At 36.9% G+C, this 16,462-nt stretch overlaps 1 protein-coding gene across 1 annotated transcript in view; it reads left to right on the forward strand.

Moving 5' to 3' along the window:
* LOC113087268 (proline dehydrogenase 1, mitochondrial) overlaps nt 1-16,462 on the forward strand; it is a 60,110-nt gene that overhangs the window by 21,824 nt on the left and 21,824 nt on the right. The window contains 2 exon segments of the mRNA XM_074559898.1: nt 1,558-1,657; nt 2,257-2,347. Coding sequence (XP_074415999.1) covers nt 1,558-1,657; nt 2,257-2,347 — 191 coding nt within the window.

The following is a 16,462-nucleotide window of genomic DNA, read 5'->3' on the forward strand; positions in this document are numbered from 1 at the left end:
ACCTAGTGAGCTGCCTTGTTGTTTACAAAGGCTGCTGCTTTATAAGGCAGCTTCTGAACTGAAATGGAGCATCATAAGTGACTCATCTTATAACTCTTCTTGGGCAGCAGCTTCATTAACGGTCACTCATCCACGCAAAACAAATAGAGCTAAACTCAAAAAAACAAACAAGAGACCCTCACAGCTGATTCCAATAGAGTCTGATGCAGGGTGGCCATGGACTTACACTTTTAGGCCTCATCCCCATTGTCCGATATTAAAATAATGCTAAAAAAAACAACTAAATTTCAGATATAGGCTTTAATTAGCTATATCTTTATTAATTTATTTATTATTAGTAGTAGTTTATAATTTATTACTACTATTATAGTTTATAATAGTAGTAATAAGTAGTGTTATTTATGATTTTTTTATCATAATATTACATTTGTTTGATATCTACAGACTTCATTTCTGGACTAATATTAGATTACATATAAGCAAGCATAGCTGGCTTGCTATTTCAACAGAATGGTACAACTTTGGCTCATGAATATTAATGAAGTAGCATGCCAGGACAGTCTGGAAAAGCACAGTCACTGTGAGCTGATTTAATATTCATGAGCTCAGTATTTTCCAGTCTTTGGCTTCCGGTTCAAACTCTTACCAGAACTCAACCAATGAGTTTATATAACTTTTCCAGTCACTTGTTTAGACACTGGATGAAATAGAGAAATGCATATTCATAGACAAATCCATGACTATTTTATTTTACTTTTTAGAATTTTTTATGTTATTTTAGAAATCACAATTTAAAATTCCAGGTTCTACGAGACTATAGGAAGCCTGGTTCTTCAATTAAAATGGCAATTGCTGAAGGATACAAAATCTATTTGACGCTGGTTTAATTAGATAAATATTATTTAATTATATGTTAGAAATCACACACAAATTCCAGGTTTCCTGAAACAATGGGAACCCTACTTCTTTTTTTTTTTTTCTTTTTTTTTTAATGGAACAACTATGTCATTCTGCAAAAAATACATTTGTTGAAGAATACAACTTAAAATATGTTTGGTCTTATTTTAAATAATTTTTATGCCATTTTTGAGTTCAATGAAACCATCTAGGTGGGCAAGGTGCTGTTTTGGAACAGATAATTATGGAGAAATTCTTATTTTAATAAGAATGTTTTGTATCAGAAAGCACAAGTCTTAGGTCAGGTTCACTTTGCCTCTCTTCAAGGAGCAAGATGACATGGCCAAATAGATTCTGAGTCCCGATCAGCAGTTTTAAGATACGTGTTACATATATGATCTCATCTGAACATCATACTTCCTCTGAACTGTTTTATTCAGACAGTCTATGTGCAGACAGAATGTTTCACAGGCAGGAGAGATTTATCTGGAGTCTTGGCTTATCTTGCCGTAGGTAAGCCTCTTATGATTAAGGCAGATTCTGACAGCTTTCAAAATAAATCAGATCTTTTCAAAAGCTTTTTGTGTTTGGCGGCCAACAGTCATGTTGGCTGAAAGTGCAGACCAAAAGCAGGATGATTTATGAGCAGCTGGTGTCTTTCAAGTGTCTGGATTACGTGCTGGAGGAGATCGAACTGTATAAGAAAGCAAATGTCATGGTGACAATGCACAATCTAGACACTATAAAATATCTGATATTTATCTGGATTTTTATTATTTCTATCGAAATCTCAAATTTTCTGATCTGTAAATTTTTTTATGCTATTAAAATAAGTAAATAAAATACAGTAAAATTTTGAAATATTATTATAATTAAAAACTCATTCACATTTCACGTGTAATTATGTTGTTCTTTGATTTCAGGTCTGTCCGTACATCACCAGGAACATTTAGATCCCTCTAGGAGTAAATTAATTTGTGTAAATTAATAACGTTATATTCGATCATTCATTTTATGTAATCACTCCTTGAAATAAGGGGTGTACCCTCATTTGACAAAGGTATGCAGTGACCGATGCCATTAACATTCTCTGTCACAATGTCAAAGAGTGTGACAAGGGCATGATTCATATTGAGGTCCACACTAGTTACCCTCCTTTTACATCATTCACACTTAATATCTCCTTAAGTGTCTCAGAATGTAGCTTCTTCGTGCAGGTAATGGCTGAAACCGATAAGAGGGTGTAAAAGTTTGAGTGAGCAATCACCAGAATGTATCCGGTTAGTAAACGACCTTGCCAAAGGGGCCTCTCTCATTTTTCACTTTCTGTGACGGCGCGCTGTGTTTTTATGGTCTAACAGGATGAATGAAATGAGTCTGGCACCCACAGATAAGAAGGTGTACTTCGGCCAGCTCCTGGGAATGTGCGGCCAAATCAGCTTTCCGTTAGGTGAACACCCACCCACACACATGCACACAGACACACAAATACATACATACATACATATATATACTTTCGACACATACCTGTTTTACCAAATAAAAAGGACAGCACTTTTAGAGTTCATCCCATTATTTGATGTGAGCATACGTATTGGAACAGTTGAATTTAATGCAGATGTAAAAGATTAAAAGCTAATATTTAGTTGCAGATCCCTTGCGTGTAATCAGAGCAGTGAGTCTGCAACCCATAGACATCACCAGACTCTTGGTCTTATGCTTTGAAATGATTTTCTCCAGCCTTTAATGCAGCCAATTCCAACTGTTGCTTGTTTTGGGGAGTTTCTGTCTTTAGTCCCCTCTTCAGCTGGTGAAATTAATTTTCAACTGGATTTAAATATGCAGATTGATTAGGGCAATCTAAGACTTTACATTTTTTTGTCCTGATAAAGTCCTTCACTGAACTGGCAGGGTGTTGTGGGTCATTGTCCTGATCCAATATGAAGTGCTTTCAAATTAGTTTGGTGACATTTTCTTGAATATTGGTAGCCAATATGATTTTGTACCCTTCCAAATTAATTCTGATACTGCAATCATACATAAAGTCATAATTAAGATGAAGAGGTCCTGTTCTAGAGACAGCCATGCATTCCCATGCCATGACACCACCTCCAGTTTACAGATGAGGTTGTATGCTTAGGATCATCTTCAGTTCCCTTTTTTCTCAACACTTTTGCTTTCCAATCACTTAGATCACATCTCTCCGGCACCTTTATGACTCATCAAAGGACTCCCAAAAATGTCAGATGCCTGAGTGTGCACTGCTGCTTGTTTATACCCCACCTTTATACCTTGAGTGGAACACCAATAATAAAAATATAAGCATGATTTAAACGGTAATTAACATCAGTATCACATTTTTTTACGATAATTTCTGTTTGAATTCAAGGATGACAACACCTGGAGTTTGAGAACTATATTTAATGTATGCTAGATTTCATGCTCGGAGTGAGGAATTGTGGGTAGGTTTGAGTGCAGGCAACAACTTGTCAAGATTTCCATAACCCCATAAACATGTTAAAGATCCCATATTGTCAAAGTTGAAATTCATGATAACTGAGTTCTAGGGTCTATATAACTATCATATAAATTTCAAAACAGCGAGTCCACAGTAAAATGTACACAGCTTGCTTAAAGTAGCTGTGATTTTTCACGAACCGTTGTAACTTCTGTAAAAAGGTTGACGTCAGAACTACACAGTCACCTCCTTCAGTCACCACCCCGAGCACCACCCACCGTCCCACTCTCCTTTTGTCAAACCCCCAGACAACACCGGGTCTGTGCCATTGCTGAGCATTGATCAATAACAGCACTGAAACATGTCGAAAAGGTCAACTTAACCTCAAAACCAGATCGGCCAACCTGTAACATTACATTGTTACTCAAAAGATGGACGATCTGACAGGATCGTTACTATGAGGTGGATCAGTGTAAAGACAAACTCATCGTCTCTATCTAGCACGTCATGTTGAAGATGTATACATTTTAATTTCAGCAGGCAACTATTTTTGCAGCTACATTATTGTTCCAGCCACAATAAAACACAATTATACCTCAAATATATATTCTTAAGAACATCAAAACTTAAAATAAAACTCCAGAAAAGTGTACAATATGGGACCTTTAACAGATTATATTTCAGATGTAATATATTCCAAGCAAGTGGTTTGTTTGTGCTCAGGTCAAACCTTGTAATTTATGCTGTAGATTTAATTGAGAATATTGTAAAAATTGCATTGTTTTATAGAACAAGCTGAACTTTATTTTTGTGCCATTGCTGCTTTTGATATCTCTCTTGTGTTCAGACGTTCTCAATGAACTTTAGAAGTTCTGATGAGATGATTTTAAGTTGGGTTTTCAGCATAATGATTCTGGTGTTTAGCATTTACAGAGCGGGAATTAAATCTACTCTTTTATTATCTGCGTGATGAAGCTTTTTATGCTTAACCAACGCTTTCTCTCGCTCTGTTAATATTTTTTTTGCCTCTGTGGAGTATTTGGGGAAGATGAATAAAAAGCTTTAATTAATTGAGCAGAATTTAATGATTTCTAGACAATTTCTCTCAAGTAAATGGCTCGATTCCTCATCCATTTCCCGTTTTAAAACCATGATGAATTCACATCGTTTTGGGCCTTTCTGCTCTCAAAAATAACAGGACAGACCATAATACATTCCACATATCCCAGTGTTCTTTTGAGGCTATGGCTGGGTCCTAATTTGCATTTCATCCATACTATTTAGTATGCCATATATACCATTTAATGAGAATGTGCTCTATCTGGGTAAGGTTGGATATACTAACAGTAGTTGTATATTCATTAGGATGTATTAATTTGTGTTATTGTTTCATTATGTAGATATAATAAGAATTAGAAAAGTTGTGCGGTCTAAAAGTTGACTTTAATTTTTTTTTAATGTAATGTCAACCTTCTCTAGATTTAATGGTTCAATCAGTCGAGTTTGTCTGGCAAAATAGACAAGTTGAATATTTTACAGTGACGTAAGTTAAAGTGTTACTAGTTTTATTTATATTGTGTCTGTTCAATTTTAATGCTGTGAGATCTCGTCGTTTTTGTGCTCAATAAATGCTTAAAAAGATATGCTCTCTTAATTAGCTTCTGTGCATTTTCTGTTTATTAGTACAGTAGCAGTGTGTGGCTTTCAAAAGCTAGCTTGACAATTTAACTACATCTGAATTAGCAGTAGCTTATAGCTTCCCATTGGTTTTAAATCTATTAACCTCAAAAAAAGTAAATACAGTGAATGAATTTCAAATATAGTGCATTTAGCTAGATGCTATAACTTGTAGCTATAGAGTATGTGACAACATTTTCTGAAATTAAAACATAATTTTGTGATAAGTAGCATGGCCCAATAATTTAGTTTAATTTAACTGCATTTACATCGTGTGAACTTTTTTGTTCTAAAGGGGGAAGGTCATACTACTAATTTAGAGTGACGTGAGTGAGGGTTGATGATGTTCTGAACAGTTGATGTTAATGTGGATGCGTAACCTCTGTGAACAAATGAGTTCATAGCGGGTAATTGTGTAAGATCCATTCTTTACCAAAGCATTCTGGGATGTGGAAAACTTAATGGTTTTGGTCTGCATCCAGTACATTTTATATGTTCCTTGTGGAAGAGAAGTGTTGTGCTAAATATACACTTGTAGGTAATATAATATTAATGAAATAAAAGGCCACTTAAGTAATTAAAGTCAGCTTTCATGACTATGTTTCATAAAACACTTGTGTTACACTGTCAAAAAGTGCGCTTTGTAATCATGTTAAACTAAAAATAAGTCTGCAGTTGTGCACTTATTTTGACATACTCCAGCACATATAAACACCCCCACTCTGATCATAAAGGCACAACGGCGCCTTTACTTCCTTAGGAAACTAAGGGAAACTCACCTGTCTCCCCACATTCTACATAACTTATAAACTACATTGCAGTGTGGTATAATAGCTGCACTCATCTCAGACCAGAATGCCCTCCAGTGGGTGGGAACACTGCCCAGTACATCACAGTGTTGGGCTACCTCTTTTAAAGACATTTACCACAAACGCTGCCTAAAAAGAGGGAGAAGTATTCTCAAAGACTCCTCTCACCCCAGCCACAGACTGTTCACTACTCTCCCATCTGGGAGACGTTATAGGAGTCTTTGCTGTCGCACCAGCAGACTCAGGAACAGTTTATTCTCCTAAACTATCAGTATTCTGAACTGCAACCAGGGTCGGCCACCTAATGTTAAAAAAAAAAAAAGACCTGCTCTGTAAAGTATCCTGTCTTCTCTGCACACTTACAGTGTTTCTTTTTATGCCTCCTGATATTTTGCACATTTATACTTCCTAATGCCATTTGCACTGCTATGGTCACTGGCCATACAGTACATAATTTTATACACTATCTACACAATTTAAATACCTGGTTAGATGCTAACTGGATTTCAATGGATCTGTACTTGCACTCTGCACAATGACAATAATGTTAAATCTCATCTAATCTAATATAAAGTACTGCATTATAGTTTTTACTGTAGTGTGTTATTTGACATAACTTAATAAATTTTAATTGCGTGAAATTTCAACTTCATCATTACAAATGTGTAATTTCTAAACATTTAAATGCACAGCATTCAAGTTTCAGTGAAAATGACATGAAAGTATATATGATTAGTAGTTTACAATTAGTTTACCATGAATGCTGTTCAGTACATTTGGCAGTAAACTGCAGTATTTCAAATGAGCAATATAATTTCAAAGACAGTAGAAATAGTTATGGAATTGCATATAAAGCCTAATGGTTAGAGAGTCAGACTTGAAATTCTGTTCTGAACTGTTCCCCGGGCACCGCAGCATAAATGGCTGCCCACTGCTCTGGGTGTGTGTTCATGGTGTGTGTTCACTGCTATGTGTGTGTGTGCACTTTGGATGGGTTAAATGCAGAGCACGAATTCCGAGTATGGGTCACCATACTTGGTTGTATGTCACCTCATCATCATCATCATCATCATCATCATTAAGTCCTACTTAATTGGTTTAAAAAAAAGGCACTCAGAAGTTCTACTACTGATGTACATATGTACTATAATACATTTGAATGTAATTGTAAACAACATGTTATTAAGTTCTGAAAAAATTACATACAACCCACAGTTATGTATATTATTTTAAAGTGCATTGTTTCTATAATAAGTACTATTTCTGAAAGGATGGTAAAGTGTCCTTCTTTTTCACAAGGGTAAATACTGTTCAGGCAGAAACTATGGCCAGTTTTGCAGTTCACACAAAAATGCTGACAAAACAAAGATGTAATGTCAGCATAGACAAGATGGGAATGCTTGGGGGTTTAGGGATGCTGTTATGTGTTATATTATCATCACATTTTTATATACTTTTTTTTTTTGTTTACATTATATAATTTAACTGAAGATGAATAAGACTAGAATCATAACATGTTCGTATCTAACTTTGGAATGTCTAAAAAGGCTTGAATCACAACCTTAAGTAATATTTCTGTTCCATTTGTCAAGCGGAATCATGAGGTTAATTGATGTTACCTCACGCTCTAAAAAATAAGGTTTATTTTTAGCTTACCATACCTAGCCCACAGTTTCAGTGCATATTGTTATGTAACATTATGGTGCATCTCAATAAATTGGAATGTTGCGGAAAAGTTCATTTATTTCAGTAATTCAAATCAAATTGTGAAACTTGTGTATTAAATAAATTCAGTGCACACAGACTGAAGTAGTTTAAGGCTTTGGTTGTTTTAATTGTGATGATTTTGGCTCACAATTAATCTCAATTCACTATTATATCACCTGTATATAATCAGTTGCATACAATAATGTATGTGTAAACATACGACAATAAAGCTAATTCAGATTCTGATTTGACACAAGTACACTAATGTGAATACTTGGTAAATACATTGCAACATGTGGTCATGTAGCACAAGCGTACAACCTCAGTGCTCAAGGGGGCGCTAGTGTTACATCAGCATCATTAAATCAAATGTTTTAATGTTCTGGTAGATACTATGGTTATTTGCATGTACTAGCCAAGTGTTTTAAATGTGTGATGAATTTAGTGTTGTTTGATTTTCACACCAAAATACCGTCGTCTCGATAGGAAACCACACAATTTTGTGAAACGGCAAAAAGTTTCCTCATGCAGATTTTGCGACGGGTTCAAGAAAAAAGTAATAATAAAAGTAGTAATTTGCTAGGTTTGAGTGTGATTTCAGTGTGAGCTGTGTCTTACAGTAACTCGCTACAGTATTGACTATCAACATTGGACATTTTTTTGCTTGCAGACTTTGGACAAAATTTAGCTATGTGATGTGATTCTAGGCTCTAAAAAAGAGAAAATATCCAGTAAGAGGCAGTTGTGTGGACGGAAATGCCTTGTTGATGTCAGAGTTCAGAGGAGAATGGGCAGACTGGTTTGAGATGATTGAAAGGTAACAGTAACTCAAATAATCACTCGTTACAACTAAGGTATGCAGAATACCATCTCTGAACACACAACACGTCGAACCCTGAAGCAGATGGGCTACAGCAGCAGAAGACCTCACCGAGTGCTGCTCCTTTCCCCTAAGAACAGGAAACAGAGGATACAATTCACACAGGCTCACCAAAATTGGACAAAAAAACTATGGAAAAGCATTGCCTGGTCTTATGGTTAGAGAGTCAGAACCATAATCCAAAAGGTTGCGAGTTCAAGTCTTGGGCATGCAGGAATTGTAGGTGGGGGGAGTAGTCTCTCTACCCTCAAATCCACAAATGAGGAACCCAACTGTTCCCCCGAGCACCGCAGCTTAACCCTCTGGGGACGGATTGGGCGGTACCGCCCAAAATGGCATACTTTTACAAATGTGTAGTTATCTCAAAAACTATTAATGATAGAGAGATGCGGTTTTTTTTGCCGTCTTCCTCAGATTCCGCTGAAAACAGCGGTGTTCAGTTTGTATATTAAACACTTCCCTTATTGCGCAATACCACTGCGTAAACAGGCCAATGAAAACGATTGTGTTAGGCAGATTCAACACGCAACAGCCAATGGAAAAATTGCCGCGGGGAGGAGTCTTTTTCTAACCCAATCAGAGGAAGGTTATGTCTTCTAGCCTTTCAGAGGACTGTGTAGCTCTGCTGTAGCCTTGTAAAAGCTGGCTGGACTATAGTAAAAGACATGTAATCAATAAGCGTTCAGAGAATCGGCATCAGGGTGGAGAAAGCAGAAAGCGATCGGTGTGTTACAGAGAGCGATCGGAGTATTAGCGAGTACAAAGAGATAAATTCGAGCGATCGGAGAATCCGCATCACGTGGAGAAAGCAGAAAGCGATCAGAGTGTTAGCGAGCACAAAGAGATAAATTCGAGAGAGATACAGCATTATTACAGAATTGTTTTATCAAAATGGCAAGCAGTAAAAGATTTACGGCAGAACAAGCTCTGGAACAATTACTGGAAAGGCCGGAGAGGCCTTTCTTTGCTCACTGGCATGCCTTGGACTGTTTTAAAAAAAGTTAATTATTTAATTGTTCTTTACACATTTGATTAAACAATAACACATTTCTGTCAAGCAAAGAGTTTGAAAAAATATATTTTCTTTGTTCAAAAACTGTTCTATATTGTGTGTTTTTCAGTAATAAATGACAAAAATCAAATTTTCGTTTTTGAAATTCTCTAGTTTATTGTAAAATTTTTCACTCATACTTCCTTTATATAAACATATTGCAAGCATGCTTATGGTAGCTTAGGGTCTTCTGAATCCATTGATACCAAATACATGGTGGTCCATCCTCATTACATATGGTTTATAGGCCGAAATGTAAAAATAGAGAAAACGGACCAAATAGGGCTTAGTCCCCTAAGGGTTAAATGGCTGCCGACTGCTATGGGAGTGGGTTCTCTCTGTGTGTGTGTGGTCACTGCTGTGTGTGTGCACTTTGGATGGGTTAAATGCAGAGCACGAATTCTGAGTATGGGTCACCATACTTGGCTTTATGTCATGTCACTCACACTCACTCACTTCATGATATGTACCCTTCAGACTCATGCTGGAAGTAGCAAGTCATGAAGTGTTTTTTTCCAGTACTGTGAGTTTTGACATATTTAAATTACTATACTATAAATATGTGATCCAGTTGCAGCTCATGGATTTGGATATACTACACTTTTGCCATACTGTTTTCCCACATATTATACAGTATAGAAGAAGGCATATTCAAATGCTGATAGTGTTGCAAAGCAACATTGGTTTAACCAATAATCTTAGTTTGGGGTGGGACAATCTGTTGAAACGACCAATGGCAAATGGTAGAAGTGTTCAAAAAGTCATTAGGTTCTTAACTTACTTTGTTCCTTTTTGAAGTAATTAGCATAGTCCCTAGCTAGTTAGTGTAGTTGCAGCAATAGCAGAGTTGCTGGGGACTATTTTCAGGTGCTGAGTATTATTCAATTTATTTCAATTAAATTCAAGTTTATTTGTATAGTGCTTTTTACAACACAAATCATTACAAAGCACCTTGACAGAAAATTAAGTTTCCACAATATTTAATAGTAGCTTAGGTTAAATTATCTTTGCGACTGCTGCACCCATGGTATGGCAGAAGAGTTCCTTGATTTTTACACCTGAATATAGTTCGTAGCCATATCGGCCTAGAAAATCGCAACTTTCAATTTTCCGTCAGTCTTATTACACAATGTAACTACAGAGGAGTCAAGTTTTAAATAGGAAAAATATCCAAACTCTTTGGTCATTTTTGATCTAGGTGTTAACGGTTTAATCAGATTCAATGATCTATGCTAAGCTAAGCTAAGCTAAAAGTGCCACTGCCTGACCCGGAGATCTGCTAAATGGATTCGAAAATGGTAAAACTCAAAAAAGGAGCAAAAAGGTGGAGTGTTCTTTTAACCATGATGGAAGAGTTTAAAACCGCATTTGAGCTTTTACTGTGGAATTAATTACCCTGTCTGCTTTGACAGGTACATTGCAGTTTTCTCTTAATTTGATTTCACCAGCAGGAACATGGAGGGATTCTTGGAAAACTGAAACAAAGGTGTGTGTTTTCTTAAAGGACAGTACGGCTTTCCTTTCTGTTTTTCCCTCTCTCATACAGTTGTTTCTTTCTTTCTGCATGTATAAAGCATTGCAAACGGAGCATTCGTCTCCATAATTTGATAGAAGACCTCCTTCACTTTGAATGTAATGGATCCAGCTGCCTGATGAAAAGAAGGATAACAAGAAAGTGTGAGGATGAGGACACGTGCACTGCTATGAGTGAGTCTGTATATTGTGGGTGGACTGCATTGTTTTTTGTGGAAATCCTGCAGTGTACAATGTGGTGTGGATTTTTCAAAGGTTTGGAGTTAATTAGAGAGGACAGATGCTCAGAATCAGCCCAGGCGAAAAATAAATGAATGGTTTTGCCACAGACTCCATTACTAAGCACACTTATTGTGTCAATACAACCTTTGTTTTATCCAAACAACAAACAACCATCATTCATTGCCATCTTTTACTATTGAGGTTGTGGTGCCATCAGCCAGTCAGTGTTTGCTTGATGGCATTTTCTTGTACTTCAGCAATGATTGGTCACACAACATTTATGGCTCAGTTCATTAGCTTAAATAGCTCTGATGCTGCATTCAAGCCTTTATAGAAATCACAATTATGATGAAGTTATGCACTGTAGTATTATTTATGTAGTATTGTTGTAGTTGTTAATATTTTGAATTGGCTTTTATTGTTATATATTTAATTTTAATTTAAATTTGAGTTTTGTTTTATAGAAATATATATAAAAACCTCATTTTTTTTTAAAATTAGGTTTATTTATTAGGGGTGTAACGGTTCACAAAATTCACGGTTCGGTTCGATACGATACACTGATGTCACGGTTCGGTTCGGTTCGGTTCGGTACGTTTTAGATACAGCAAAATGTAAAAACATCTCAACTTTTCAGAATGCTGCAAGCGCACCGCGGGTCATGTGACAAGAACTAACCAATCAGCTTCATCCTTTCCCGTAACAACGTTGAAAACTCAGCCAAGATGAAGGAACAGCTGTTCACAGTTGTATATGGATTGCAATTTTGAAATAAATTTAGTAGCAGAGCTACTGCAAGCGATTTTTAGAGCTTGCAAATCCATTTATCATTCGCTGAAATTTCCGCGTCTCATGGAGAGAGCACGTCATTGTTGCTTAGCAAAGACAGACGCCTCATGAGCGCTTCTGCCCGAGCGCTTTGGAAAGGAGGAGAAAGACGCGCTTAGCGTTTTCCACGCGTTTTTAGGCGCGATATGTGAACGGCCCCTAAGGCGCTCGCTCACTCAGCACGCGCTGAAGGCTCGTTGCAAAATGTCTAATGCATTTAACAGACCAGAAATATAAGATCCTAAAATAACCAACAGGTCTGGTGTGGGTGCACTTTGGATTCCCTGTAAGCTATAATACCGGTGTCTAAATGCTGCAGGGATAGTTTGTTGCGTGCTTGTTTCTCATTTTTTTCGTCTTTTCCCAGATACTGACACAATAAGGTGATGTCAGCGTAAATGAGTTGACATGTTTCAAGTATTCACGCTGGTGTTTTTTTTTTTTTTTTTGTATTCCCGCTGGTGTACCCTGTCATGTTGCAGATGCGACATACCGTTGTTTTTTTATCCACCACTCTCTTGCCATCACCATTATAGCTTAAAGGGAATCCAAAGTGCACCCAAACACCAGACCTGTTGGTTACTGGAGGATCTTCTTTTTTCTGGTATGTTAAACACATTGGCCATTTTGCAACGAGCCTTCAGCGCGTACTGAGTGAGCGAGCGCCTGACTGAGTAGTACCCTAACATAAACATATAAGTTGGTGTTTTTTTCTTCTTCGGGAGTGTCAGGGGCGTTGCCTGTTACGTCGTTTGGGTTATTGGGCTACCTTGTTGAACGCATATCATTATATTTCTCTTTTTTTTTTTTTTTTTTTTTTTTTTTTTTTTATATATAATGAATTAGTCCAACGAACCGTTCGGTATACATAATGCGTACCGCGTACCGAACCGAAAGCGTCGTACCGAACGGTTCAATACGAATACGCGTATCGTTACACCCCTATTATTTATTATTACAGTTGTAGTGATGTTAGTATTTCAACTTATGTCTCAACTAAGGGTTTCATCTAATATTTGTATCATATTTTAGTTAGCTTCATTTCAATTACCAAAAATGATTCTTATTAGTTTTAGTTTTTGCTAACAATAACATAACTTTTACCATGTGTTTCACTGGATCTTTAATATTTCATTCAAAATTTTACCTTGATGATGTCAAGGTAAAAAATTGCACTGAAATTATGATATCTGTGTCTTTCCCCCTCTTTTTTTGTTTATTTTTCTTTTCTTCCATTCAAGGTTGTGATGAGTCTTTGCTGATGCAAAGAGACTGTGTATCAGTGGCATACTTTCTCATTTTCACCTGCGGCTTAACGGAAATCCAACATAAAAAGGTTCTACTGTTTTTATAACATCTTCATTGATCCGTCTCCCTCTCTCTCCACCTCGCTCTCTCTTTCTCTCTATATGAGTACTTTGTGTGTCTTCCAAAAGCAGCGAACATCTGCTTTCTCTGCCAGTACACACTCCACCCCCTCACTGGCTGAGAGAGTGATCCATATAGATGCCCCCCCCCCCCCCCACACACACACACGCACAAACACACACAGTCAGACGTCCACACATTAAAGAGGTGACAGCAGCAGTGCACACTCTCTCCGGCTGCCATTAGGTGGCAATCCTGCATTTCACGCACCACAGACCAGCAATATAATCGGAACACTGAATTTGAATCATGAATGCCTGCAAAAACAAACAGCGCATGTGATACATCGAACCTGAATCAAACAAACACCTGCAGCTGTGACATATGTCAGCGGTATTGTGCTTCATAATAGCCCAGGCACTTCCAAGGCAAATCCAAAATCTGTCAGATGTTTATATAATACGACTTAAGTCAAATTTTCCCTTATCACAAAGTTTTATTCATAAATAAATGAATAGTGCTTTTGAACACGGTGAACAGACTCCAGTCATGTCGGTAGCCTCGTAAAAGCTGTTTTATTTGACAGAGCAGAAGCATCATGTTGAGATTACATGACCAGACGAATGCTACAGTGGATCTCAGAAGTCGTTCACTTGTGGAATAAATTAATAATGTATAACCAGAAAATGCACGTTTATACAATGGCATCAGTAACTCAAGAATGGAAAAATGCACCTTTAGAAGAACGCATCTGCACAAATCTGCTGTTTATATTTATTTTTACCTAAAATGGTGATCAGACATTTGTGAATTTCTAGTCATTTTTTGATTAGTACATACAGTTAGTATAGACCTTCTACTGCAAACTATAGTTTGTGAACTGATTCACTGAGAAGAAAAATACAATTACACTATTTATGTTTGTAAAGGACATAATAATGGTATCAAAATATGTTATTAGGTAGGTCAATAGGATGCCCCCACCCCAATAAATTAATTGATTTATTCAGCAAGGACACATTAGATTGATTAAATCCAACAGTAAAGACTTTTGCATTGTTACATAAAAAAACCTGAACTCTCTATTCATCAAAGTGTATCACAGTTTCCACTAAAAATTATTAAGCATCACAACAGTTTTTAACATTGTTAATAATAATTAATATTTATTGAGCAATTCAGCATATTAGAATGATTTCTGAAGGAGCAAGTGACACAGAAGACTGAATTAATGACACTGAAAATTCAGCTTTGTATCACAGGGATATTAAAATATTAAAATAGAAAACAGTTGTTTTAAATTGTACAAATATTTCACAATATTTCACAAATAAATAGCCTTAATTAGTTCTTTTCAATATATATATAATTATAAAAAAGTATTTTATTAGTTATTTTCCATGTCTTCCGGAAGTTCTGTATCCTGGTTGGTTGTAGAATCCCTGTTTTTATTTATCAGAACATATGGAGTAGAAAAGCTCTGTGGCCTGTCATTGTGCAGCAGCTCTCTTGCTCTCTCTCTGCACACATGCACATTCTAAGTGTTTTTCATCTATCCGATCAAGCTTTCTGAGAAAACGTCATGAAGATAATGTTATTGAATGCATTTTCTGCTGTTTAATGGGACAGATGTAAGGCTTAATCCTTCATTGGCTCATACAGAATGAATTGAGGGAATTGTCTTTATTAGAAAATAAAGACTCTGCTTTGGATATAAACATAGGAGATAAATGGAATAAATGAAAGGATCACCAGCCCATCTATATTTGAGTGATGTAATGCAATAAAACTAGAGTGTGCCTTTTAAAGCTTGATCACATTAAATTTATCACTAGTTTTAGTTGGATTTATTTATACTTTTTATGTTTTATTGCTGGCTCTTATCGGTGAAAAGAAATGTATTGCTGGTACAAATAACCTGATTTAGTTTTTTCTTACTGAAATTCTTTAAAATTAACATTGCATAAAAGTGTTAGTATATATATATATTCAGACTTATAAATTCAGATTTGCCAACAGATTTTCCAATTTACATTTTCCAATTATAATATTTTTCAGGATTTATAAGTACTGTATATATTCAGTTCCTCTTCAGGAACTCGAGCTGCATTGAAAACGCTTTGGGGAACAGGTTTAGCATGAACGACTCTGAATTTAAAAAGAGTTTTCCATAAATAACTTCTGTATGACCTGGCAATAAAATTCGAAAAAAGTGTTTCTAATGTGATTTGCTTAACTGATTTGATTTCGGGTGCGGGTCGGGTGTCGGTTCTATTTTAAGCGGGTCGGGTGCGGATTTTAATTAGTGCCGCTGTCGGAAAACGGGTCGGATGCGGTTTTAAACACTGCAGATACGGGCGGGTGCGGATTTAGAAAATCAGACCCGTGCAGCTCTCTGCTCTGAATATCATATATTATCTGTCTTATAGAAGAGCGTGACGTCACGGGCGGGGTGACGTAAGCGACCAGGAAGCTATGAAGGCACGAGCCGCACAGCTGGCTTCAGCTTTGCGTATTTCAGCAAGCGCTCTGTGTGTGAATGTCATTCTGTCTTGTCAGTCTTATTTATTATTGCTCTGCTCCAACCCTTTTTTCAGGGTTGGAGCTATACTCTGCAGGGACACAGGCCCTCCAGGATCAATGTTCCCCACCCCTGCCTTAGTTACACGTTTCCTCCGCGGTGCGCTGAGGCTGAGACCTCCAGTATGGTCCCGTATTCCCCCATGGGACTTGGTTGTGGTGTTAGTGGCTTTGTGCAAACCTCCGTTTGAGCCCATTCAAGATATTTCAGACAGACATCTGACTCTTAAAACCGCCTTTCTGTTGGCCATTACCTCTCTGAGGAGAGAAGGAGACTTGCAGGCCCTCTCAGTGGCCCCTACCTATATTGATTTTGCACCTGGCATGACAAAAGAGTTCATATACCTTCAAGCACGATATGTTCCTAAGTAGGGCTGTCACTTTTAGTTCGAAAATCGATTGCACTATCGATCGGACCAAACAAAAAAAGTTTCGAAAATGAAAATAGGGAA

The sequence above is a fragment of the Carassius auratus genome, chromosome 5 (assembly GCF_003368295.1).
Source record: "Carassius auratus strain Wakin chromosome 5, ASM336829v1, whole genome shotgun sequence".
Taxonomy (NCBI): domain Eukaryota; kingdom Metazoa; phylum Chordata; class Actinopteri; order Cypriniformes; family Cyprinidae; genus Carassius; species Carassius auratus.